Genomic DNA, 27,140 nt, shown 5'->3' with positions numbered 1-27,140 from the left:
TCTTCTTACAGGATGACCTTGTTATGGTAAGATGTGTTCAGTCATGCGTACTGAATATTACACGACGGCAACTTCGTCATGCTTGAAAGGTCTCTCTTTTCTATTTTAAATCTTGTATAGATATGAAGAGAGATAATGTTGTTAAATGATTTTTTTAAGCATGCATTGCCATGTTTATAAATAGTTTTAGAAACTGTTTTATGTGGGATTCATAGTTTTAGACCGACAAAACATTTTTTTAAATTGTATCAATGCTGTAATTGGTTAAAATATGTTTCATATTTCCTCTAAAACTGATTACTTTAAAAACTGATTAGCTACATCAGGGGTCTCCAAACTTTTCAGTCCGAGGGCCGCATTAACTATCAAATTTCAGTTCGGGGGCCAGTTTCTTCCAGACATGTCTTTGATTTTTCTGGGCAAAGTTCCTCAGCCATCAGCAACAAACGTTTTTTCCGTGGACAAAAAGATTTCCGCGGGCCGGATGAGAGGACATCGCGGGCCGCATCCGGCCCGCGGGCCGTAGTTTGGAGACCCCTGAGCTACATGATAACGTGTTCTATATGCTTGACTTCCAGTCTTTTCTTTTACCTGAATTAACTAATGCCTCGTCACAGAACAAAGGAACTATTCTAGCATGGGACTGCAATCCTGCTCGAGTTAAAGGGCGCAGCAGACTTTTTATGTCACGTTTAACTACAACTCAGCTAGTGACTGCAGACTTTTCAAATCACAGTTAACCAGAGCTTAGTTAGTGAGACGACCTTACAAGTCACATCAGAATAGAAAATAACCATCATTTTTTTTTAAATGTACTATCTGCAACTCTCTCATTCACCATCGTCTTTACTTACATCAAGTACTATCTTTATCTCCTACATTCTCTTTTTTTGTCACACATTTTTTTCTTTCTCCGTCTCTTAACATCTTTTTGTTGAGATCCATGTATTCTTTTATCTAATCTCTTTCTATTGCTCTCTTTCACTCTCTCTCTTCGCAATCCCAAATATACATACATCAATATGTCTTTTAGGTGGTCGGGCAAGTAGATCTCTTGGTTGCTATACTGACAATTCCTGAGTTCGAGCCCCCGAGCAGATGAGGCTTGATAGATAGGGGACAGCAAATCCAATTAGGAGAGAAAACTCCAAAATCAAACAACAGCTCCCTTGCAGTATGATTTTTGATATGGAAGCAAATTCAGAAAGAAAAGCAGGCTGAAGTTGGAGTCAACGGGTCTTATGGCGCTAAGATGTTGACAGGAAATAATTAATTGTGTTGGAGGAAATCGCGTCCTACATTACAATTAGTACGACGAACAAAGTCAGTAAATTCTGAATCCAACCTGAAAAAAATTTCAATTTCTAGGACAATATAAACCTTCAGCTTAAACCAAACACACACATTCGCATTGAATGGCGCACACAAATGAATGATAGAACACCATATTATCATATGAATCAACGGATTATTATAGGGAAATTATTTCGCCATACAAATAACAAGGGTATTGAAATTTAATAAATAGCCACATACAATTTCGCATCCTCTAGCAGTAACTTGTTTTAGTTGTCTTTTTTTTGCACTTCCTTCATGTTGTATTAAAGACAAAACAATAACCAAACCAATCGTTCTATTACATAACTCTGATGACGCAACCCCCCACCCCCTCCCCCCTTTTGAAAGAAATATGAATAATATATTTTATATAGAACATATATTTTCATCTATTTTAATCATCCTACCTCCCCCAACGGACATGTGTATTTCCCAATGTATCAAGTGTCAATCCCAAACCCTACCTCCCCCACTGGAGAAAAATGTCTTAAACATACACTGAAAGCGGAAGAATAATTTTATGAAAACAGTGAGTCGTAGAAGAAAAGACAGCGATAGACGTAGGTTGATGTTTTCGTGTATGGAACAAATACACTGCGTATGCTACTTCATTTTGGAGCTGCTGCTGTTCATTCCTGCCGTAAAAAAAAAGCAACATGCTCTTACTAATAGGATAATTGATCCCCTTTCATGCGTATTCCAGTCACAACAACTGGTGAAGTTAATACATCCGGCGCAAGACAACAACCACACTGCTTAACATTTTAAATATCTGCACGTGTTTATTGAACGTATATTTTTAGATTGTTTTAGCAACATTTTACGCAGTTTGGCTGGATAAAATGAGTTTTACATTTTTTTTCCTATATTTAATTTTTTAATTAAAAATTTCAATTACTTGTTAGTTAATTGGTTTCCTATTCCAGAAATGTTTCTTGAAGCGCAGTTAATTTTAATCCGGCTTTCCCGGGGAAACCTGACAGAGTTAAATAAAGATTTAAATTTGGGAGGGAAGTAAAAAAAAAAAACTTGGCTTAAAACCAAGAAACGTATTCTAGCGTGAAGACACTGGTCAAATGACACCAGTCTTCTATGTACACATGTGTGGGTGGGGGAAGGGGGGTAGGGTAGCTAGAAATTCTTCATCCCACCACCACAATCCCTGAAATTCGAGCTAATAAATATTTAACTTGCATGCCTTCTACGCAACCTATCTGTACTAGTTTGTGTGGCATCATTCTTTCCTTAATGAAGTATTTTCAACCATAACTAATTTAAGAGTAAATAAATGTTTCCAAGTAAAGGTATCTTGGTGTCACCATTTTGAATGGTGTCGTCCAGCAATGTCCGCACCCCTCGCCTGGATTGTGACGCCACTCCCCTTGTGAATGTTCATACATAATACCCCCACCCCCATCAGTATATTCATCTTCGCAGAAATCTGGACCTTCAACGAAAGTACCAAGACATTAAACCTGTTTAACCGGTTGAGCTCTGTAGCAAACAGACTCTCCAGATTTCCCCAGGAAATTATCAATGAAAAGTGAACCAAAGTTCATTTTGCAAAGAATAACATGTTTTTTTTTTAAAACCTTACTTGTTCAAACAGTTGCGAGATGAAGCATAAAATATGTTTAATTTAATATTTTTTAAAATAGCGCCCTCTATCTAGAGCAGGGGTTCCCAACCTTTTTTTTTACTCTAGAGCACATTCTAAAATATCGGTAGGGTGGCGTGCACCACCTATTTTAAATCGACAAACTCCTTCCAGAGGCGTAGCGACCCTTCCCGTCACCCGGGGACAAAACTTTCGATTTGCACCCCCCCCCCCTCAAGCTTTCGATTTCCATCCCCTTCAACCTTTCAATAATGTTTATGAAAAAAATTCTGTCTCTGTCGAATAGTGAGAGGCGGGCACATACGAATCGTTCGGCGGGCGCCATGGCGTTGGGAACCCCTGATCTAAAGTATGTAGAGCAAGGTGGAAGAGGGTAAACTAGCAGGTGGAACTGACTAAATACACTCCTGGGAGCCTGCAATAAAGTTACCTGTCCCCTTAGACCTTGTAGAGGGGATGGAAGCAGGCATGTGTTGTTACTGAAATAGCAATATACGTGGTATTATGAGCAGTTTTAAACCCAAAGGGGATCCGTCCTATTTAGGGTTGCCTCGCCTTCCATGCATCAAGTTAGACTTTTAAACACTTCTGTCAATCAGATCTACAAAAATATAGCTTTCACGGCAGACCACTATCACAATTTGTACACAGAAGACGCGGGCTGGCTTCAACTCTGACCCCGAAGGGTCTAACCGCAAGCCTCATAAACACAACAAGGACCATCATTCGCCACCAGAAAAGCAACACACAAGTACAGGGACAACGATATAGACAAATAGTAGCTTCATTAAATGGGTATAGTGTGAACGTGAAGAGGGGATGGAAGCACGCGTTGTTACTGAATTAGCACCCGCAGATCTGGCGACCAAAGCAGAGGCGTAGCTACCCTTCCCGGCGCCCGGAGACAAACTTTCAATTTGCAAACCCCCCTCGAACTTTCGATTTGCACCCCCTCGAACTTTCGATTTGCACACCCCCCCCCCCCCTCAAACTTTCAATTTGTTTTTCCAACCCATTTTGGCGCCCCCCTAAGGTCGGCGCCCGGCGACGTATGTCACCCCCGCCCCCCCCCCCCCCCCCGCCCCCCTCGCTACGCCTCTGGACCACAGTCAAGTTCTTCCACAAAGTTGGACTTGTTGTTTAAATCTTCCAACATAAACTCAATTAAGAACGCAGAAGCAGAATTTCGCAGTTATTCCAGACACAAAACGACGCTGGGAGCGAGCTTTAACTATGCTCTCGGTGAATCTTTGAATTCCCGATTATATTTCTAGACTTTATACAAAGTAACCTTTCGACCCTTACGGTGAAGTAGAGTTCAGCTGTTGTTTTTTTTAACCTCGGCGTACAAGGGGATAGTGTTTTCAGCATTATTCCCTGCCCACTTTATTTTATCTGAGTCAGATACCCATCATAGCTTGGTGGGCTCAGAGACGACTTATGGATTCAAGTCAGGAAGCTGAACTCAGAGGCGTAGCGAGACGGGGGAGGGGGAGGGGGGGACACATGTCTCCGGGCGCCGACCTTAGGGGGCGCCAAAATGGGTTGGAAAGACAAATTGAAAGTTTGAGGAGGAGGGTGCAAATCGAAAGTTTGTCAACGGGCGCCGGGAAGGGTCGCTGAACACGATATTTTTTGGGTATTCAATCGAACGCTCTTACATTCGATCACTGCGTCCCGTATACTTTATAGATCATAACTTTTTTTCTTAGTTACATCTTTATTAGTTTAAAAATTGAGCTAATTATTTATCGTTGTATTTTTAAAATATCTTGTTTGTAAAAAAAAAAAAAAAGACTAACAAGTTAAGGTAATGAAAAACTTGTGTTCGTGTGTAATATAGGCCTATAATGCTGTTAATGTGTGTGGTATATACTTCTTCTTCGTTCTTAATTTTTAATGTTGGGAGGGATCGAGCCTTATCTGCCAGAGGGTTTGAACTCGAGACTTTATTCGAATTTATCAACCCATGAGCTTTGCCGACTCGACCATGCTTCCTTCACAAGTAAGGATTACGTGTCAACTGGTTATGCGCCATTGAGGCCATTGACTCCGATTTCAGCCTGCTTTTCTTTTCAAGACTTTTCGGTTTAGCAAACATGAGCTTTACCGACTCGACCACGCCGACCCCTTGTCGTATATACGAATTAAGTAACTTTCCTCCAATGATTAAATTAGACCTCACATAAAACCCATCCCACGCAGGCGCATACACACACCCAGCGTTGTCAGTTGTTTGTTTTTTTTAACCGCCCACCTAACCTGACGCGATTGAACGGTTACTAAAGTCTTGTGTGGTCCAGTTGTTTCAAGTTCCTGCATGTCTTAAACTTCCTCAACATAAGCCTTAAATCCTGGAGCGTGATTGGGCTAAATTTGCACGGGGTGTATTAAAGTACAGAATTGTCACGACCAACACGGTCGACGGTCGTCTTTAAGATATAGATAGTATAACACAATCGCCGTTAAGATATAGATAGTCTCGCACTGTCGGTGTGGTTAAGATACAGATATGTTGAATTAGTTGTTGTCGTTAAGATAAAGATAGTCTAACACGATCGGTGTCGTTAAGAGATTCAGTCTTTCTTTCAGACTTTTATCTCCGGTGGTGGGGTGGGGGGCATTTCAAATTTCCGGGGGGGGGGGGGGGCGGACTAAACTTTCCGTGGGGGCGGACACCAGACTAACAAGGCTTCTGTCGTTAAGACACAGATATAGTGTAAAAGAATAATAACGTTTCCTTTTCAAACCTTACGGTCTATTGGGCGAGTCACGCCGAGTTCACATGTTTCTGAGACCTTAGGAATATGAAGTGATCGTGTGGTCAGCACCATGCCCAACCGCCTTTACTTTCCTTAACGTGAGATAGGTACCTATCAGAGCTGGGTGGACTCAGGGACGTTCTACTAACTAGAACCCATATTCTAACAACGAAACGTTCTGGTTAGCAGTCTGGGCCACGCCGTCATATTAGAATTACACGATTGTGAAATGTGGTAAAATTATAAAGGATAATTTAGACAATGTGGACGAAAACCTGCGGTAGACTAAGATGTGGACAGAGGGGAGTCTAACGTGTATGTTCTCTATAGACGTTAATTGCATAAGTAAATTACACTCAGGTCCATGAGGCAGGTGAAGTGGAGTTTACCTGTTTTAGTGACGTCAACATATGTAAGGATAAATATGGTCAGCGCTATGTACAGCCGTATTCACTTTCCATAACGTGAGTCTTCTGACTAGTACATACCTACCTGAGTATGAATGCCATAAGGACTAGACCACTAGGATCCGAACTCAAGACTTTCGGGCTAGAGGTCGAATGCTTAACCATTCGACCACACTTTCCCTATATGCATGATACCCCAAAACTGCCAGCCTTCAGAAATCCCCACATCCCATGGTGATGGGTATACACAGAGGCGTAGCGAGGAAGGGGGGTGGGGCGGGGGGACATTTGTCACCGGGCGCCGACCTGAGGGGGGGCGCCAAATTGAAAGTTTGAGGGGGGGGGGGGTTGCAAATGGAAAGTTTGAAGGGGGGGTGCAAATCGAAAGTTTGAGGGGGGGGGGGGGGGTGGTGCAAATGAAAAGTTCGAGGGTGGGGTGCAAATCGAAAGTTTGTCTCCGGGCGCCGGGAAGGGTCGCTACGCCTCTGGGTATACAAGAGATGTATTTTCTCGTATTTCGGTTGATTTTCCCAGTTACACCCTTTAAACATGAATGCGAACAGGACGGGCTTAAAATGGTCATAAATAATAAAAGTTGTAGGCCCCTTATTTGCTTGTCTCTCCACCTCCCCACGCCAATACACGCCCCACCACCTGTTTGATTTGTTTTTTACAACTTGTCGACTGCAAAACCAAAGTTTTGAGAAATTAAGATTTTTTTTAAAAGTCTGACCGACCTTGAAAAGCGACAGTTGATCCGGTTGAGTAAATACAAAAATGTTTTTAGATGCAGAACTAAAACGGGCTTTGACTTTAATACAGAGGTGCATCAAGAGTGTACGGTAGGGTGCTAAGTACACCTACCCGCCAAAATTTTCTGAAAAATGATCAGATTATCTATATATATAATTCTCTTCTGGGAGCCGTTAGAAAACAAGCTGCAAGCGCGCCTTACAGTCCCCTCTCTTCCTCTCTATGGCTACAACCCCCACCCCCTCACATGGTCTGTTGAGCTGTGGTTCACGCTGTTTACATTTTACAATCATAGAGACGGGTTTGGTGACGGCTATTAGGGGCAGATAATTTAGTTTGAAACGATTTTAAACTTAGAGGAGGTAACTAAGAGGAGGCTGCTTTCACGTGGGGGGGGGGAGGGGGGTTTAGTGTTTTTAAGCAAATATTTTCAGTGGCAGCGTTGGTACTGTCGAATTCACAAATTATAAATTACTGAAAAGTAGAAAAAAAAACAGCAAAATAGCAGCGGGTCGGCTCGTAAACTATAATTGATGTTTCGTTTAGCTTATTTGTTCCACAATAAGAGATTGCCAAATAACCAATCATTAGCCTATTTATATGTTTGTGTATTTTATATAGCACATTGAAAGCAGTCGTTCATCAAGAAAGGCAATGCACACGATAGTCTTGAGTTTACTCATGTCTCCCGCCATTTCGGAGACGGTGAGTCTACTCAGCCATAATGGGTACCTGTATTTACTTAGGGAATATTTTATTTTAATGTATTGAAAACCATATTTGGTTGATTGTCGTGGGAAAAGATAGAAGAGCTCTATTCCATCTGCTGAATGTACTTCAAAACCACTAAGGGTAGTTTGCACTATAGTTAAATGTTAGGCCTGCTTGCTCTTGTTGAATACAACTCAAAACAATCTGGTACCTACTTTTTGTTGTTTTGCAAATCTAGTCCTTCTTTCCCCCCACCCCGTCACCTCCCTCGGAAAACATGCCTGTTGTCCGTGTCCCTGTAACATAATATATCTCCTTCTCCCCGATTATATACATTCTCTATCGTTAACTATTTAAAAACTTTGGTCATATCCTGAATAGTGTTTCACTAGTCCGAGTTAAGGTCCTTGTTTCCCTCTTTTTTATCAGGTTTCACATTTAGAGGATTTCCTTAATCCACACTCAGAAATATTGTTATTTGTTGTGCCGTTTATACTGCGAATTTGATATTTGTGAAACACTAGTTGCAATGTAGGCAGAGGCGTAGCGATGGGGGGGGGGCAGGGGGGTACATATGTCCCCGGGCGCCGACCTTAGAGGGCGCCAAAATGGGTTGTAAAAACAAATGAAAATGTCATTTTAGCTGCATTTTTGCAGTTCTAGGGGGGTGCAAATCGAAACTTTGAGGGAGGGGGTGCTAATCGAAAGTTTGAGGGTGGGGGGGGGGGTGCAAATCAAAAGTTTGAGGGGGGTGCAAATTCAAAATTTGCTCCCGAGGGGGGCGCCAAATTGAAAGTTTGTCCCCGGGCGCCGGTAAGGGTCGCTACGCCTCTGAATGTAGGTGTCTAAAACCCTTGCTATTATGAATGTAATTTTTATGAAACACCAACTGCAATGCATGTGTCTTTTTTTCATTGATTTGTTATTATACACACTCAAAAATGTATTTACAAATGTCTAACATAACTGCTAGTATGAAACACTAATTGGAATGTAGGTGTCTTTTTTCCTGGTTTTGTTATTTTAAACACTAAAAATGAAAATGTATATAAAATGTCTAATACACTTATTATTATGAATGTAATGTTTATGATGAAACACCTACTGCAATGTTGATGTCATTAGGGTTGGTTTTATTATCGTTGTGGTGGGCGGGAGAGTAGAGAGGGGGGGGGGAGGAGGAGATAGTTGTTTTTTGTCTTTAAAAGTTATGAGTAGCTACAGTTACGGTCCATCTAAGGGGTTGTGGTTGTGTTAACTTATATGGTTTAGATTCAGGAAGAATTTAGGTGAAGGTTTAAACTTAGGAAGGGCGTGGTCGAATGGTAGAGCGTTTGTCTGCTAGTCAGGTCTTAGATTCGGACCTGTGACGGAAGGGCGTCCCTGAGCCAACCCAGCTCATACAGGTACCTGGTTTACGTGGAGGAAAGTAAATGCGACCGGGCATAGTGATGATCACACTATCACTTTATACGTCGAGGTTAAGAAATATATGAGATCCACTTCATCTGCCCAATGGAACGCTAGGTCTATAGAGGAACTGTAATTAAACTTAAGAGGAGAGTAAGAATTAGGGTAACAGCTCTATAAACGTGCAAACAAGGTCGCACATAGAGATTGTTTTCCATCAACAAATAATATGTCACGTCATATTTCTTAACTCCACCCCCCCCCCCACCCCCGCCCCCCACGAGTAGCATATCGCCACACGATACTACACCTATCATCGTATTTATAGAAAACACACACATACACACACACACACTCTCATCACCACCAACATCACAACATATTGTATTAGGTAAGGGTAAAACGTAATCCTTTTTTGAAGTTTCGCTTTCGGTTTACCTATATTTCCTTTCTATTTATGATGCATTTGTAGCCGATTGTTCTTGTTTCTAAAGAGTGACAACCTTTCCATATCTATCTACACATTAAAGGCATTTGTAGTTTGTGCTGCTTATAATAGTTGTTTTTTTTTATTTGCTAGTGCATCAAAGTAGCTAGGGGAGACAAACAGCAACCATCTTGACAAAAGTTACAAATGTTGGGAATTTAATAGTATTTAATTAATTTAGATAGTAGTGTAATAATTTATAAACATTTATCAGTTTTGAAATTATATGCTCTTATAAAATATTCTAACTACTATATTTTTTACATTTATGAAATTATAATGTCACTCTTGTTTAAAAAGAAAACCTTTAAAATAAATAAAATGTATATTTATTAAGTAAGAAAAATTTCGAAGAAGCTCCGATGCATGGGAAATAAATAGTACGAGCCGGCCCGCGGCATAACATACGCCGCTATTTAGTTGTTGTTTTTTCTACTTTTCAGTAATTCAAAATTTGTGAATTCGACAGTACCAACGCTGCCACTGAAAATATTTCTTTAAAACACTATAAGTAGCTCGTTAAGGACCATACCCCCCCCCTTCCTTCCTTCCTCCCCCCCCCCTACGCTTAAAATCGTTGGCTCTGCTTGTAAACATTTAGAGTGAACACAGCTCACTAAAACCATGTAGGGGTGGGGAGGTAGGGAGCGCGTTTACAGCTTGTTTTCTAGGCGCGTTTGCAGCTTGTTTTCTAGCGGCTCCCAGAGGAGAATTATATATATAGATTCTAGTAAAAACCTTCTTTCCCCGTATTTTTTATTTTGGCAAAAAAAAAGATGTTATACAGTCTGTACCCCATATTTATTTAGCCCTACGTTAAACCCCTCGTATTTTTTAAAATTATTTTGTGAATTTATATATCCACTTATGAGAACACTGTTGTCACACCCCTTTAGTATGACTGGGTTCATGGCATAAATTAAAGGCAAATACCAACCACATTACTGGTGATTTCAAAGTTTTATTAATATTAGATCTACATATTCAGCAGCTACACAACTCAAAAAATTACGACTTTTACTTGCATCAGCTTTCTTGTTCTCCTTTTTCTTCCCCTCTCTCTTGCGCATGCGCCTGCCCACAATATTATTTTAGATTTATATCGCCTTTTTACACCTTCATTCGAAACATACATTCATCCTACATTTGACTGTTACAACTGTTAACCACTTTGTATTGAAATTATGTAAATAAGTCTTGCTGTTGATTAGCCTGTCTTAACATCATCATTTCCCATTCGAGCCCAAGACACATGGGGAAGATTAAGTAGTAGTTTCATTACTGTCTTACATAGCAACTGTGATAATTAACAAATTGGATTCTTTTCAGCTAATTACTTTATAATGTAAGATAGAAATAATAGAATATTTAAATATCAGATATTTTTATTATTCGTATGTATTTAACAAAATCTCTTTTTTTCAGCTAATTATCGTAATATTTTAAGATATATTAATATTTGATCGCATTTTGGACTTGAGTGTAATGTGTCCAAGGGAAGTGTGGGGGTAGGTGAAGCGCCCAAAATTTTTGCTATTCAAAAAAGGCGCAGTAACCAAAAGTGCGGTAACCACAGCTATCATTTAACTAGACAATAGTTTCCCCTACACCACAATTTCATTAAACCAACGCCATAACACATGCGAATCTTTATACGAATAAATTCGTATAAAATAAGTTCGTATATTATATTGTCCTGTAACTAGTGGCGTCGCTAGGTAGGGTGTCACCCGGTGCGACACTTCATGGTGTCACCACCCCGCTCCCCCCCCTCCCGCTGTAAAAGCTTTATAGGTTTCACATTTAATACTAATGATGTTTATCTATAGTCTATTGTTAATACAGCTGAGTGCAGCATTGTTTTCTCTTTAGTATGCTTGTTTACGTCATGGTGTCAACCACACATCACTTGTCGGCATCGTCATTATGTACTTAAAATACATTTTAACTCTAATTAAACATGCATAGAACTGGAAAAAAAACAACATATTTATTCTGTTTTTCTTGCAAATTTTTTTCTTGGTGTCACCCCCCCCCCCTAATTGGTGTCACGTGGTACGGGCCGCATCCCCGCCCCCGCCTCGCAACGCCTCTGCTTGTAACACCAGTTCAAACCATTAACGCAATCCAACTTGGGCGTACATTATGCACTTTTTGTCGAACTATCACCTTCCTCAACCCACAAACCAGTCACAAAAAGACAGACTTACATGACGAGTTCTATGTCAACCCATAACCCTTAGAATAATTTTGCGCTAAACTTTGTAAAAAGCAGATTCTCGCCATGCATGGAATTCTAAATTATGGGTTATATTAATTACATTATATCAACGCCACCTCTTCTGCACACAGAACATCGTGATAAAAGTTTTAAGACATCACATGTGGACGTGACGTCTTTGAATTTGACAGACGATCCCCTTATTTAAAGTATGTTTACATGGACATTCTATTCGTCCCCAACTGCACTCCAAAATAAATAAATAAATAAACACCCCAAACGATTCCCTTAATTTGTCGGAACTATCCTGATTGGGATTGGAGTCGCATGTCGCTTCACGCCTTTTTGAGATATTGGAAGAAATCGGTCACTTAAAAATGTAAATCGGAGGGGGGGGGGGGAGTGTGTGCTCATATGTAGCACTAGATAATATTGATTGTATGTAGGTGTTTATATTTTAAAGGGAGCGAGACTGAAATGCTTTGCTACAATATAAGATATGGATGATTATAGATACCGGTATCCGATAATAGACTCTTCCATAAAATAGGTGTATTTGATTGTTAATAGTATTGTAATCTCGACTAATTTTATGGTTAGAAATTAGTGTTAGGCGTATGTTAGGACCAGGCAGTGGCGTAGGCTGTGGGGGGGGGGGATTATGGGGGGTCATAACCCCCCCCCCCCACCATAGACCCCTCGGTATATATATAAAGTATGAGGGGGGTGCAAATCGAAAGTTTGAGGGGGGTGCAAATCGAAAGCTTGTTCCCGGGTAAAAATTGGAATCCCCCCGCCTTGAGACGATCCTGGCTACGCCACTGGGACCAGGGTTGAGGTTAGGGACAGGGTTAGCATTGACATTAGCCAGCCATGTGTGTATTTAGTTAACTACCAGTAACACCGGTGTGTAAATTCTCCCTTAGTGGTATATATATATATATATATATATATATATATATATATATATATATATATATATATCGCTTTATAATTAAATAGACTATTGGATGATTACACATTGAAAATCCAAGCACATAGCCTGGGCCCTAACTTGGGTGTTAGCAGTCGTAAGCTGTGGTCGATGTGTTGTTGATTATTTAGATCCTGCTATATTCTTAGAATATACAATTTTTTTTTTGCATACTTTGATTATTTCAATGTTAACCCTGTACACTATACCCAGCTAAAATCTAAAACTAACCCTAAACCTAACTTTAATTAGAACTATAAATCTTAACAGGCCTCATGATACTGGTTAACGTGTTATTTCTCCAGTATTAAACGGTGTACAGCTTGAAATACATACAAACATGTACAAGTATACATATAAACATACATATATTTATAAACATAAGTAGTATTATGTAGTTATACAATGTTCTATTTTGTTAAAAATATTATCTAATTAGTAGCATTAATCATTAGACAAATTTAATTTAATTGTAAAAATAATTAGGTGATTTACTTACAATGTAAAATAAATCCGTGTCATTCTTAATACATCGGCGTGTTTTTTTTTAATCCGTGTCAGGAATAGATACAGGATACGACACACCTTGCTACACACCGTGTCGCTAAATTAGGTTATTGTCAGCAAGGATCCGTGTCTACCTGCCCAGGTAAATACTACCTGTCCCCGCCACACAGGTAAATTACTACACTCCCAGTTTGTGTTATGATTGTAAGGGTTCGTAAACATGACTTAATTTCAGTATTTTGAGCAGGGTAATTTGTTGGGTTTTTTTTGTTATTTTTTTTTCTAAACACATGTCGTGTCTTTTATTTTCATGACAAGGCTTTGACCTAGAATGCGGTTATTTTGAGGCGATTTTCGTCTCGCTCAGGTGGGCGGGTAATGAGGTCAAAGTTCGTCTGGAAGAAGTCATTCAGGTGTCAACGGGTGGCATGTCGTTACTGCTCTGTAAAGTGGACAACAACAACTGGTGTGAGGGCGTTACTGCTCTGTAAAGTGGACAACAACTCGTGTGTTAAGACAGTGGTCAGTGTGTTACTGCTCTGTAAAGTGGACAACAACAACTGGTGTGAGGCCGTTACTGCTCTGTAAAGTGGACAACAACAACTGGTGTGAGGGCGTTACTGCTCTGTAAAGTGGACAACAACAACTGGTGCGAGGGCGTTACTGCTCTGTAAAGTGGACAACAACAACTGGTGTGAGGGCGTTACTGCTCTGTAAAGTGGACAACAACAACTGGTGTGAGGGCGTTACTGCTCTGTAAAGTGGACAACAACAACTGGTGCGAGGGCGTTACTGCTATGTTAAGTGGACAACAACTGCCGTGTTACGACAGTGGTCAGTGTGTTACTGCTCTGTAAAGTGGACAACAACTGCCGTGTTCAGACAGTGGTCAGGGTGCTACTGCTGTGTAAAGTGGACAGTGGTCACGGCGTTAAAAAGTAAAGTTTCCCTTTCAAACCTGACGGTCTATGGGGCAAGTGAAGTAGAGTTCACTTGTTTCTGTGACCTCGGCATATGAAGAGATAGTGTGGTCAGCACTATGCCCAGGCGCCTTTACATGGCGTTACTGCTCTGATAAAGTGGACAACCACAGCTGTGTTATGATGCAAGTTTATGACGGGGTCTACACTTGAAGGGCCACGTTAAACCACCGACAATGACGATCCAACATTCAATATATTATAAATCACTGCACAGGACCGCAATTCTTCTTTCCTTGGTTTGTTGTACTGATTTACTGTATTGTTTAAATACATAATTGAAACGGGCGACCACTTTCACAACGTAAACAAAGACTATATTCACGTCGACGGACGAACAATTCTACACACTAACACAACATGACGAAAACTGATCTAAACTATTTCCCCAAACAAAATCCTACTCTCACACGTCACATACTTACGTACCTCATCACATTCATAATCTTTCATAAATCTTTCCCAAAATTATTCCAACACACATACTCTCAAACCCATACACATACAGTACACTTAAATACCATTCACAGTCCGTGTGTTCGCTTTGAACATATAACTCACAGTATACAGAACATTACCGCTAATAGAGGATAGTTTAAATACTTAAGCGAGATCGATGCAGCAACAGACACATCAGTATTTAATACAAGTACATGAAACGTGAATCGTAAAGGAATTTATAGTTTTCGGAATTTTACAGGGGACGAAGTTGTTGTTTACACGTAGTCTCCAATTTACCTGATCATTGTGAAATACCTGATAAGTAGCAAGATGTATATAGATGTGTGTACCTCATCATGGCACTGAGTTCTTGACAAAATCATAGATCGGTGACGGAACTTTCAGACAAAAAAAAACCATTCAAGCAAATAGTAACTTACGTCTAGGATTTCACATTGTAACATGGAATACACGTCTTGATCAACATGGTATGGCGCAGGGTTTCTTTCAGGTATTTCTCCGGGGCATATGCACCGCCCCACCCCTTGAGCAAAGTCACCACCCCTGATGCCCCGAAAGAAATTGAACAAAAAAATTGTTTTATAGAAAATATATAATTTAGTCATTTTTTTCCATCCCTCATAGAAGTTTTTATAGCCCCACTTCTATCCAACTCTGTAGAGAAAGAAGTTTAAAATTTACCTAAGCACCACATCTTGAATATTTATCAGTTATACACAGTTATAAATACATATATATATATATATATATATATATATATATATATATATATATATATATATATATATATATATATATAAAAATTTGTATAAACATATATAGAGTTATATGTTAGTGTTTTATTTGACAAGTCTAAAGATATTCAGGCATCACGAAAGGTCCACACGATGTGTAAGATAAAAACACTGAGGGGCGTGAGAGTAAGGAAAAGCAACTCTATACTTATTACTCGATTATTTGAAAACATTGTTACTTCCCTTATCGCGGAATCTGTTCTCCTGAAAGAACGCAAGGGACTTAACAAACGGCTAAACACTAATTGATTGGGTACATTTTTGTTTATAGCAAAATGTGCACATTATTTACCTGTAAATGGCTTTTTTTTTTTAAATTTTTTTTTGACGAAGTAAAATATTCAAATGTATTGCTTCTCCGCTGTTTTTATTTTAAATTAGGATATATTCGTTTTTGTTGACACAGATTAAAGGAGAATCTTTAAATAATTCAAACCCGGATCATTTCAAAAATGGAATATTCAAATATCATTTTGTTCTTCAAATCATTAAAAAAATAAATGTAATAACATAACTTTTCCGATTGCTTAAAATTTGTATCATTTTAATTCTCTGTAATCCCAAATTCATTTCAGCTCTACTTTAAAAAAAAATAAATAATTCAACCCTCTCCCCCCCTTCTCGTCCCCTCAGCCCACCACGCTGATGGAAAAAAAATCCCTTGAATCATCATTTAATTACACATTTGCATTTTCAGTTTCAGGTTGGTTTTTAATTTTTATTTTTTCTTTATATTTAGACGTTTTGTATTAGATCTATGTATAAGTAAACCATCTTAAATGAATGAAAGTAGGCTACAAGTAAGAAAGAAATATTACTATTGTAAATCTGTGTCAGTCCTCACAAGCCGGTGATGAAAACTGTAATACTAAAGCGAACACACACAACTGACGCTGTAAATTACATGTCTGAGGCAAAAAAAAAAAAATAAAAAAAAATAAAAAAATAAAAAAATAAAACAAGACAGGGCAAATCACCCAAGTAAAAACTAGAAAATGGTCATAACAAATCAACAAAAATTTCACATGAACAATGTGGATATCACTAAAAGAGGTTACATTCTTGACAAACAGTCAGCAAACAATATCATCAGTACCTTTCATATGGGAAATAATCAAATTAAAGTTTTGGAAATACAAACACCATTTAAAAAAAACAAATTTAAAAATTAAAAACAAATATTAAAAAAAATTAAAAAAATAAAACAATAAAAAAAAAGAAGTAGAGTTCATAAGATTTCGGAAAGTAAAGTAATTTTATTGTAAAAACTTCACCCAGTCCAGCCCACCCCAACCCCCCCCCCCCCCCCCACCCCCTCCTCCTTTTTTTTTACAATAATCAGGTAATTTTTTAAGAGCTGAGCGTACTCATAACGCGTGTGAACTGAACGCCATGAACTCAACCATTACTACACGCAAAAGTTAATTTAGGAATTCTGATATTTTAAATTTATTTATTTATTTAAATCAGTACTTCGGTTTATATAAGCCTGATATCAAACTCTATGAATTAATTCAACTAGTACTTGCAATTTAGCCATCAATCTACTTTTTTTTCGTTCAAAACTCCTAAAATAATGAACTACACCTGTATCGATGCAAATATTAGCTTTTTTTAAAATGTATAACCTTATGTTAAAGTAAAGTAACGTTCCCTTTTCGAACTTGACGGTTCATTGAGCAAATGAAGTACAGTTCACCAGGGGCGGAACTACAGTGCCGCCAGACCCACGCCATTTAGGGGCCCATAGCCGACCATAATACATTTTGTTATAGTTAAAAAAAATAATTTTCTTGCATTCTTGACTTGACGATACAAGCTTTTGTAAATAACAAACAAATCTACGAGAGTAGTGATGTTATACAGTAGCTAACACATGCTGTTGCGTAAAAAAATATATGCCTGAGCTGTAGTGTGAAAGATAGGCAAACGTTCAAAACACTTCCAAGACTTATTTCCCTTTTTTAAATAGTTAAATATGGGTGCTCATAAGCTCCTTTTGATGTATTTGTACTACACAAATTAAAAAGCAACTACTTCTCTTAATTATTATTTTAAAAAATACATACTAAAGAATGACATAGCATAAAAAAGAAATATATTTAAAACAAATAATAAAAATTAAAAAAAAAACATAAATATAAACATAACACGAGAAACCATTACACATACAAAGCTTTCAGGTTTTATATACTTTTGAACGGCTAAAAAGCAGAGGGTAGGCAAACAGAATAACTAGTTCTTAAGCTAAAAAATAATAATAAAAAAACAGACTAATGCACTGACACACGTGACATATTATAATTTGTAATTGAATTGCGGTTTTTCAAAACCCGATCAGGCCAGAAATGAGTATCCAATGTTTGTGTGTGTGTCTATATATATATATATATATATATATATATATATATATATATATATATATATATATATATATAGAGGAGGGGGGCCCAGAAATTCTATTTGCAGGGTGGCCCCTTTTTTCTAGTTCCGCCACTGCAGTTCACCTGTGTGTGTGACCTCGGCTTATGAGGGGGAACCCTATGTGGACAGCCCTATGTCCAGCTGCCTCTAGTTTCCTTAAGCTGGGTGGAAAGTGGAACTAGCTTGAACTCGAACTCCAGGTTTTCGGGTTAGCAGTTTAGCTCTTTGCCGCTAGGCCACGCAGTCCTACGTAACACGATTTTACATCACGTAAAACGGATGTCAGCGAAATTCGATATTTTTTTTGTCATGGACCCCCCCCCCACCCCACCCCCTCTTCCACAACCTCCTCCTTCCCCATTTCCCCCGTCACAGCTCCTACCTCCCCCAATCACCCTCACCTCCTCCCTCTCCCGCCACCTCCCTCCCTCCCCCGCCACCTCCCTCCTTCTTTTTCATCCCCCCCGCCTCCTCAATCCACCTCCCTCCCTTTTTCCCTCCCCCTCCCCCGCCACCTCCCTCCCTCCCCCTCCCCCGCCACCTCCCTCCTTCCTTTTCACCCCCTCCCCCGCCACCTCAATCCACCTCCCTCCCTTTTTCCCTCCCCCTCCCCCGCCACCTCCCTCCCTCCCCCTCCCCATCCCCCTCCCTCCTTCTTTTTCACCCCCTCCCCCGCCACCTCCCCCCTCCCTCCCCCGCCACCTCCCTCCTTCTTTTTCACCCCCTCCCCCACCACCTCAATCCACCTGCCTCCCCTTTTCCCTCCCCCGCCACCTTCCCCCTACCCCGCCACCTCCCCCCTCCCTCCCACGCGACCTCCCTCACCCTCCCTGCTCCCCACCTCCCCCTCCCCCACCACCTCCTTCCACTCCAGCTCACCCATTCTGAGTTACTTACGCATTGCGTGTGGTCATGTTTGTTTACCTTAATTTTAACCAATGGAAACGAAACAATTTATTTACCTCTGCTCAGCATTACCCGTCATGCCCACATACCGAGTTAGTGCGCATCTTCCTGAACACACATACCCATTACCTGGTACTATTTATAGCCTGACAGTTGTGACCTAATTAGCTAGCAATTGTATGTTACTCGAACGTGCACTTAATATTAACCTAGTAATGTAAATATGGGGATATATCAGTGACGTAGTTGTCCAGGTATAGAGCACTCAAGTGCTAACCCGCAAGTCACGAGTTCTGTAGGGACCGTAGATCGCTAACCATTCAAACCAGGTGTGGTCCAGATATAGAGCACTCAAGTGCTAACCCGCAAGTCACGAGTTCTGTAGGGACCGTAGATCGCAAACCATTCAACCCAGGTGTGGTCCAGATAAAGAGCACCCGAATGCTAACCTACACGTCGTCAATTCGGTACCTGAGATAGAGGCCGTAGATCTCTCATCAACCAAAACCAGGTGTGGCCGAGGTATAGAGTACTCGAGTGCTAACCGCAAGTCACGAGTTTGGTTCGATGCACTGGAGAAGGAAACAAAACAAAAAACGTTGCGGAATTTCACTTGTCTAACGGCTAGCACTATGGGTGGTGGTAGTAACCGATTCTTCAGACTGCAGTCTACCTAATTGAGAATACCAGAGTAATAGAGCGTAAATTATCGATTCGATGCTGCCTAGACGATACCATTGAATGCTAGAAGCTGGTAGTGGCTGCTAACCCGAAGGTTAAGATTTCGAATCTTGGCATGGACGTGTGACTGTAGGACGTCCCTGAGTCCACCCAGTTCTGATGGGTGCCTGATTTACGATGCAGAAAGTAACAACGGCAGTATAGTGCTGACCACACTATCCATTTCATATGCCGAGGTCGAGACGCGACTGGTTCAATTTAGTGAACGACTATAATACCCCAAGCTTGTCCGCAAACCAAAAGATAGAAGTAAACATAGAGGACATTAAGGGGCGGCTTATAAACTGTTATCAGTGTGTCTTCCAGGCATCTCCACTGCCCCCTCCCCGAACGAAATGGAATTTTACCAGTGTCCGCCCCCGGCAATTTTAGTCCGCCCCGCCCCCCCCCCCCCCCCCCCCCTAAAATTTCATGTCCCCCGGAGAAAAAACTGGAAGAAACACTGACTATTATTGATATTGAAAATAATAATTAGTAAACATTAGGTTCAGTGTATAAAATAAATAAAAAGCAGTATTTGAAATATCAGTGTTTTACCTACCGCATTGCACCAAACAAACAAATAAAAAGTACCCCTCCCCCCTATGTAATTTATTTTAAGGGAAGTAATATTTTTTGTGATCTATCAAGGAAAGTAATTGGCGCTAAAGGACTAAGGGAAGTAATTTTCAGACACAGTTAGAATTTAGAAAATTAGAATTTTTTGTGAAAGGTTATATATTTCCTTAATTATGTTTCATCCACATGCTGTTAATTAAAACAATATGTTTGGAAAACAAAATTTGTTTAAGAAAACTTTAAATATCAACTTTTTAAATGATTAATTTAGATAACAAACACTGTAGGTTATTTACACTATGGCGATCAACACAAATTTTTGTACTACATTCTACTACTACTCAAACGTAATTTGTCAGTCTTCTCTGATCTTCTTTGGCTTGTTACCGACAACTACCTTTTATTTTGTTTTTGATGACGAAAACTTAAAATTTTGGATCCCTATTAAAAAGGGATCATACTTTTAGGGATCATTTCTAAAGTTGGTCTTGCCGGGACGTTGAGCAAATGCACCGAGTCCTCATCTCCATGCACTAGAAATGGACTATGCAACTATCACGAAAGTCAACAATGGGGTTGCGCCCATTTTTGTTCCCTCTAGGTCGAGAGATCCGGAGAGGAGCCACCCGGACTACGGTTCGGGTGGCTTAATGAAAACTTGGGCCCAATCCTTTTCAGATATCAAGACAACAATCACCATCGACCAGTCTGATGAAATAGCTCCTGAGCTCTTCGACTCGCCTACAGTAATTCAAGTCACCATCCAATCAACCAACCACCAGAGCATTCCTGGTCACCTCTTGCGCAATATCATTAGCCCTCACCAGATCCTTCTGCTCAACTATGGACGAGGGGATACCTGGTACTTCTCGTCCAACGAGTTTGATGTAGCGGGTCTGGACGGCACCACCAAAACACACGGCCCATACACTTTGAAATTCGACAGATACCACAAGGACAAAATCATCGGAACCCTTAGATGGGTCCCGCCAGCCCTGAGCAACGAAACACTGATTAAGGCACTGCAAACAGTCAGCAAATCTACACCTACAATAACCAAAATCCCGCACACAAACAATCGCAGATTCACCATCCAGAACGACAATCCACAACACATCCCACACTACATCCAAATTACATACAAAGACACAACACGTAATATCCTCATCGCACTGCCAGGAAGACGCCAAGCCTGTCAGGTGTGCGGCTCGGACAGACACTGGACCAACCACTGCCAATCATCAAAACCAGAGTCAACAAGCAATGTTCACCTGTCAACAATACAGGAATCAACTCAACAACCATCCTCACAGACAATTTTAACAGAACCACCTAGAGCACCACCCACACCGCAGCAAACATTGGTAACCCCTAACGTGTCGAACCAACAAGCGATCCCAAATACGGCTTACCCGAAGTCACCAACTACATCAACAAAACTCCAAAACACTGGAGAAACACAAAGCCCAGATTCAGAAATAGATAACACCACGTCAATGAAAAGAAAAAATGAAATCAGCCCCACAGAACAAGGAAAATTAACAAAAAAACTCGCGAATCAAATCTTCGATCGCCTGACAAACACCTTAGAAACCCAGCCGCAACAAGAAACTACCACTGAACCAATTCAAATTCCCAAACCTTTAACTCCTGGAAAAGACAAGAGCTGCGGTTATTGCTTTCACAGTTTCAGTACTGCCAGCGAGTGTAAAACACATACAAAAACTTCCCATCCTGATACGAGTAAATGCCCGCATTGCAACAATCTGATCAAAAGCAGAGGAGCAATAAAGCACCACGTATTAAAACACCCAGACACCGCTGTCTTCCAGTGTGGATACTGCCTAACAAGTCTATACACCAAATACGACATAGAAAAACACCTCAACGACCAGCACCCCGACAACGACCCCTGCCACAATCAAATATTCTACATCCTCAACCCAGACAGATCCATTTCTTACATATATGCAGACGACAGAACTTAAACAGCGAGAAGGACAACTCTTCAAATATGACACGCTGTACTCACCGCTTAAACAAGTTTTGTCAATCCCTCCTCATCCGGATTCCAACACTATCATTTTAATTTAACCCCTTTTAATGGTTATCCCTTAAAATTTTGTATAACAACATATATAAAACAAATATGATAACCAAGTACATACTTGCCGGGACGTAAAAAAAAAAAAAAAATTAAAAAGGGATAGTAAATAAATGCAAATGAAATAGGAAAAAAAAAAAAAAAACTTCTTTGGCTTAATCCAAAAAAAAAGACACTCTCAGTGACGTTTTGAAGAGATATAGGACGTGACTAGCGGTATGCTAATTTATAATTAGAAGAATTCATTTAGAAATGAGCTAGCTACTAAATGCAGATTTAAAGTACATATAAAAACTAGATTATATAGGACTAGATATCCAAATGGGTGTTAGGTTAGGCGCTTGAACTTCAGGCAGACATTAAATTCTTGTAAAAGCGAAATACAAAATTAACGCTACTACACTCATCCTCTTTTTCAGACACGTAGGCCTATTCCTTGGACTCTTTTTACACCATCGTCAAAATCAAACATCCGCCATTTCGTTAAACACGAATAGTTAAATTATAAGTAGGCTACTTATACCTGACCTAACCCAAGAAGATGGGCCAACATATCCTGGTGTATCACCTCCACATTTTATTAGAAAAAGAAAGTGCCCGACTGGTAAACTTGCTTGACACTGATTACATAAAAATCAAGTTCATTTTTCCCGAAAACCAAACTTCAGATCTTCTTCTCTATATTTAGACAAGAACAGTATTGAACTAAAAAAGGTTTCGGACATTAAAAGGGAAAGAGAGTGCGATCACTTTGAGAACACTTGGATCAAAACGGCGTTAATTTCGTCAAATAATTCCGTTGCCAATGATAAATAATGGTATGAATTATTTAAGTAACTCGACTGCGTGGTGGAATGTTAGAGTATACGACTGTTAACCCGAAAGGTTCGAATTAGAATCCGGCTTAAAGTCCGTAGTACGTCTCTGAGTCCACCCAGCCCTAACGAGTACCTGACTTACGTTAGAGAAAGTATGGCTGGGCATAGTGATGATAACACTGCCTCTTAACAAGCCGAGGTCACAGAAACAGTTGATCTCTAATTCACTAACCGCATCGAACCTCAGGTTCGAAAAGGAACTTTACTTTAAATGATAAATATTATTACAACAATCATTGGCATATATTTTGAAAATAATATAATTTGGCTCCTGTTTTTTTTCCTCTCACCGTTCCGTTGCCAAAAACTTCTAGTTGAGTTTCTGCCTGTTTACAATTTTATAAATAAATTTCCTGTCTGTATTTTACGTTTTGAATCCGCAGTAATAGATTGTTCTTTCTCCTATGGTCAGGTAAATCTCGAACAACTCGTGTTACAAAAGTTTGAGATATGTAGTAAGATTGTGGAACTATTCTCACAATTCTTCGAACGGTTGTTCTTGTTACGAGCAGATCAGACAAAATAAGATGGGCCAACTGAAGAAGATGGGCCAACTGAAGAAGATGAGCCAACTGAAGAAGATGTGCCAACTGAAGAAGATGGGCAAACTAAAGATGGGCCAACTGAAGAAGATGGGCCAACTGAAGAAGATGGGCAAACTGAAGATGTGCCAACTGAAGAAGATGGGCCAACTGAAGATGGGCCAACTGAAGAAGATGGGACAACTGAAGATGGGCCAAATGAAGGTGGGCCAACTAAAGAAGATGGGCAAACTGAAGATGGGCCAACTGAAGAAGATGGGCAAACTGAAGATGGGCCAACTGAAGATGGGCCAACTGAAGAAGATGGGCCAACTGAAGATGAGCCAACTGAATATGGGCCAACTGAAGAAGATGGGCCAACTGAAGAAAATGGGCAAACTGAAGATGGGCCAACTGAAGAAAATGGGCAAACTGAAGATGGGCCAACTGAAGAAGATGTGCAAACTGAAGATGGGCCAACTGAAGATGGGCCAACTGAAGAAGATGGGCCTACTGAAGATGGGCCAACTGAAGATGGGCCAACTGAAGAAGATGGGCCAACTGAAGAAGATGGACCAACTGAAGAAGATGGGCCAACTGAAGATGGGCCAACTGAAGAAGATGGGCCAACTAAAGAAGATGGGCAAACTAAAGAAGATGGGCCAACTAAAGAAGATGGGCCAACTGAAGAAGATGGGCCAACTGAAGAAGATGGGCAAACTGAAGATGGGCCAACTGAAGAAGATGTGCAAACTGAAGATGGGCCAACTGAAGATGGGCCAACTGAAGAAGATGGGCCTACTGAAGATGGGCCAACTGAAGATGGGCCAACTGAAGAAGATGGGCCAACTGAAGAAGATGGGCCAACTGAAGAAGATGGGCCAACTGAAGATGGGCCAACTGAAGAAGATGGGCCAACTAAAGAAGATGGGCAAACTAAAGAAGATGGGCCAACTAAAGAAGATGGGCCAACTGAAGAAGATGGGCCAACTGAAGAAGATGGGCAAACTAAAGAAGATGGGCCAACTAAAGAAGATGGGCCAACTGAAGAAGATGGGCCAACTGAAGATTGGCCAACTGAAGAAGATGGGCAAATTAAAGAAGATGGGCAAACTAAAGAAGATGGGCCAACTGAAGAAGATGGGCAAATTAAAGAAGATGGGCCAACTGAAGAAGATGTGCCAACTGAAAAAGATGGGCCAACTGAAGAAGATGGGCAAACTAAAGAAGATGGGCCAACTGAAGATGGGCCACTTGAAGAAGATGGGCCAACTGAAGAAGATGGGTAAATTAAAGAAGATGGGCCAACTGAAGAAGATGGGCCAACTGAAAAAGATGGGCCAACTGAAGAAGGTGGGCCAAATGAAGAAGATGGGCCAACTGAAGAAGATGGGTAAATTAAAGAAGATGGGCCAACTGAAAAAGATGGGCCAACTGAAGAAGATGGGCCAACTGAAGAAGGTGGGCCAAATGAAGAAGATGGGCCAACTGAAGAAGATGGGTAAATTAAAGAAGATAGGCCAACTGAAAAAGATGGGCCAACTGAAGAAGATAGGCCAACTAAAGAAGATGGGCCAACTGAAGAAGATGAGCCAACTAAAGAAGATGGGCCAACTGAAGAAGATGGGCCAACTAAAGAAAATGGGCCAACGTATCCTGGTTTATCGTCATCTACATTTTTTAGAAAGAAACGTGTCCGACTTGTAAACTTGCTTGACACTGATTACATAAAAATCAAGTTCAATTTTTCCCGAAAACTATACTTGAGATAGCCTTCACGAACAGTATTGAACTAAAAAGGGTTTCAGAGTTAAAAGCAGTACCAGAAGTAGAAGGGGGGGGGTGGGCGGTTACTCCGATTATGAACATTTGGACTAAAACGGGGTTAATTTCGTAAAATAATTCAGTTTGCAATGATAAATGCTTGTCTGAATAAGAAGTAGCCTATCCGGCTGTCCTTTCTCCTGTGGTCAGGTAAATAACAAACAAATCGAACATAGGGGTTCGATCAACTCGTGTTATGAAAGTTTGAGATTTGTAGTAACATGTTGGTGGAACTTGTTTCCAAGACTACGAACGGCTATTCTCGTTACGAACACAATTGAACACAAAAGCGTGATATTCAAAATCAAATAATCAGAGACCGAAGTCTATTCTTGTATAAGCCAGTAAGTTGACTTAGTCATATTGTTGTCGTTTCTTCCTGGATAGAGGTAATGCTTGAGTTTTCAAATAAAATTTAACAGCGTCGCTCAGCTTTTAGAAATACACATGTTCTTATTTGAGACTTCCGGTTTCATTTCTTATGAACTACCTAGAACTGGGTCCGAACAGGTGTCTTACTTTATACGATACCCACGCAGAATATACTTCAGTTCTTGGAAAGGAAGCTTCTAAGAAAGCTCAATATTTAAGTAACCAATAAGAGGTTAAAGACATCCCCAACAGCCCTCACCCGTGTCACGTTTTGCGGTGCATTTCTTATGTCATGTACGCGGAGACGTCCGGGATATCAGTCGATGTGCGTAATATACTAGCAAACATGACCGTCGTGAACGGGTCTATTAAAGTGTTTAAACAGTAAGACGATCCTACCTAGCTATCAGGGCGGTCGATGTGACCCAAGACTGGCGTCAGCAGACGATATTAGAAAGTTTATATGTTTATATATATATATATATATATATATATATATATATATATATATATATATATATATATATATATATATATATATATATATATATCACAAAAATTTAACACCCCCCAACCGCCATTATCAATGCCAACGCATCTTGAAGCAACACATATTTTGTTTTCTACTCGGACTGTTGGCATCATTGTTGAGGTCAGTATTTTGTACACTTAACGATCGCTGAGTGCTGAGGTTGTGCGAAATTCGAACACTCAGACTAACGAACGTTTTGCATCTGTACGAAAACAATGTTGGAAACAATGCACTATGCAAGTAATTTAAGTTTTGGAAACACTTATGCCCATTTATTTATTTAAAATGTCGATTTGGAACTCCTAATTATTACATTAACGTATTTTTTTAGAACAAAAAAAAAAGTTAAATCTTCTTTCAGAAATCGTAGTTTCTGTGTTATTAAGTGTGTGGGGGATGTCTAGTTTAAATTGCACGCCCTTCGTGTTTAAATGTATTCCCCGTAGGAAATATAAATAAACGTATGTAAAGTGAATGTGTTTGTTGACGCTAATGCTTTCGTCAAGTATGTTTACTTAACTTTGCGCCTAAACCTCAGCTGTAGGTTTTACACGTACTTCTTTTTTTAATGAATTTAAAAAAAAACGTTTATTTGATATTTTAAACAAATACATCAACATCAATATATTTTACATAATTTTCCACATTTGTACAAAATTTTCCACTAACTTGAACCCGGATTCGAAACTATCGGGTTAGCAGTTTAGCGCTCCAGCGCTATGCCACGCCGTCCCATATATCGTATATGTGGTAATACGAAATTCAAATTGGAAAAGCCGAAAAAGGGATAACGGTAAAATGAAAGTGTTGGAATCCGGATGGGGAGTGGGAAAGAATATATATATATATATATATAT

The 27,140-nt window shown here is 40.0% G+C and overlaps 2 protein-coding genes across 2 annotated transcripts in view; one reads left to right on the top strand and one right to left on the bottom strand.

Annotated features, from left to right (window-relative positions):
- The window catches only part of LOC131944892 (uncharacterized), a 41,311-nt gene extending 27,899 nt beyond the window's left edge, over positions 1-13,412 (bottom strand). The window contains exon 1 of the mRNA XM_059305769.1: positions 13,180-13,412. The gene's annotated coding sequence lies outside the window, so the exon portion shown is untranslated. The remainder of the gene's footprint in view (positions 1-13,179) is intronic.
- Positions 13,413-20,591: 7,179 nt separating this feature from the next.
- On the top strand, positions 20,592-24,844 carry LOC131944891 (fibrous sheath CABYR-binding protein-like). The gene is made up of 3 exons (XM_059305768.1): positions 20,592-21,416; positions 22,576-22,579; positions 23,577-24,844. Exons 1-3 carry the CDS (start codon positions 20,592-20,594, stop codon positions 24,842-24,844), a joined length of 2,097 nt encoding a protein of 698 aa, XP_059161751.1.
- Positions 24,845-27,140: the final 2,296 nt, after the last annotated feature.

The sequence above is a fragment of the Physella acuta genome, unplaced genomic scaffold (genome assembly GCF_028476545.2).
Source record: "Physella acuta isolate Inbredline_101_S28 unplaced genomic scaffold, ASM2847654v3 ptg000512l, whole genome shotgun sequence".
NCBI classification, from domain to species: domain Eukaryota; kingdom Metazoa; phylum Mollusca; class Gastropoda; family Physidae; genus Physella; species Physella acuta.
This window is presented reverse-complemented; position numbering and strand designations above follow the sequence as displayed.

Bases quoted from the DNA above. Each gene is read 5' to 3' on its own strand.
- LOC131944891 (XM_059305768.1), top strand. From the start codon at position 20,592: ATGGACTATGCAACTATCACGAAAGTCAACAATGGGGTTGCGCCCATT.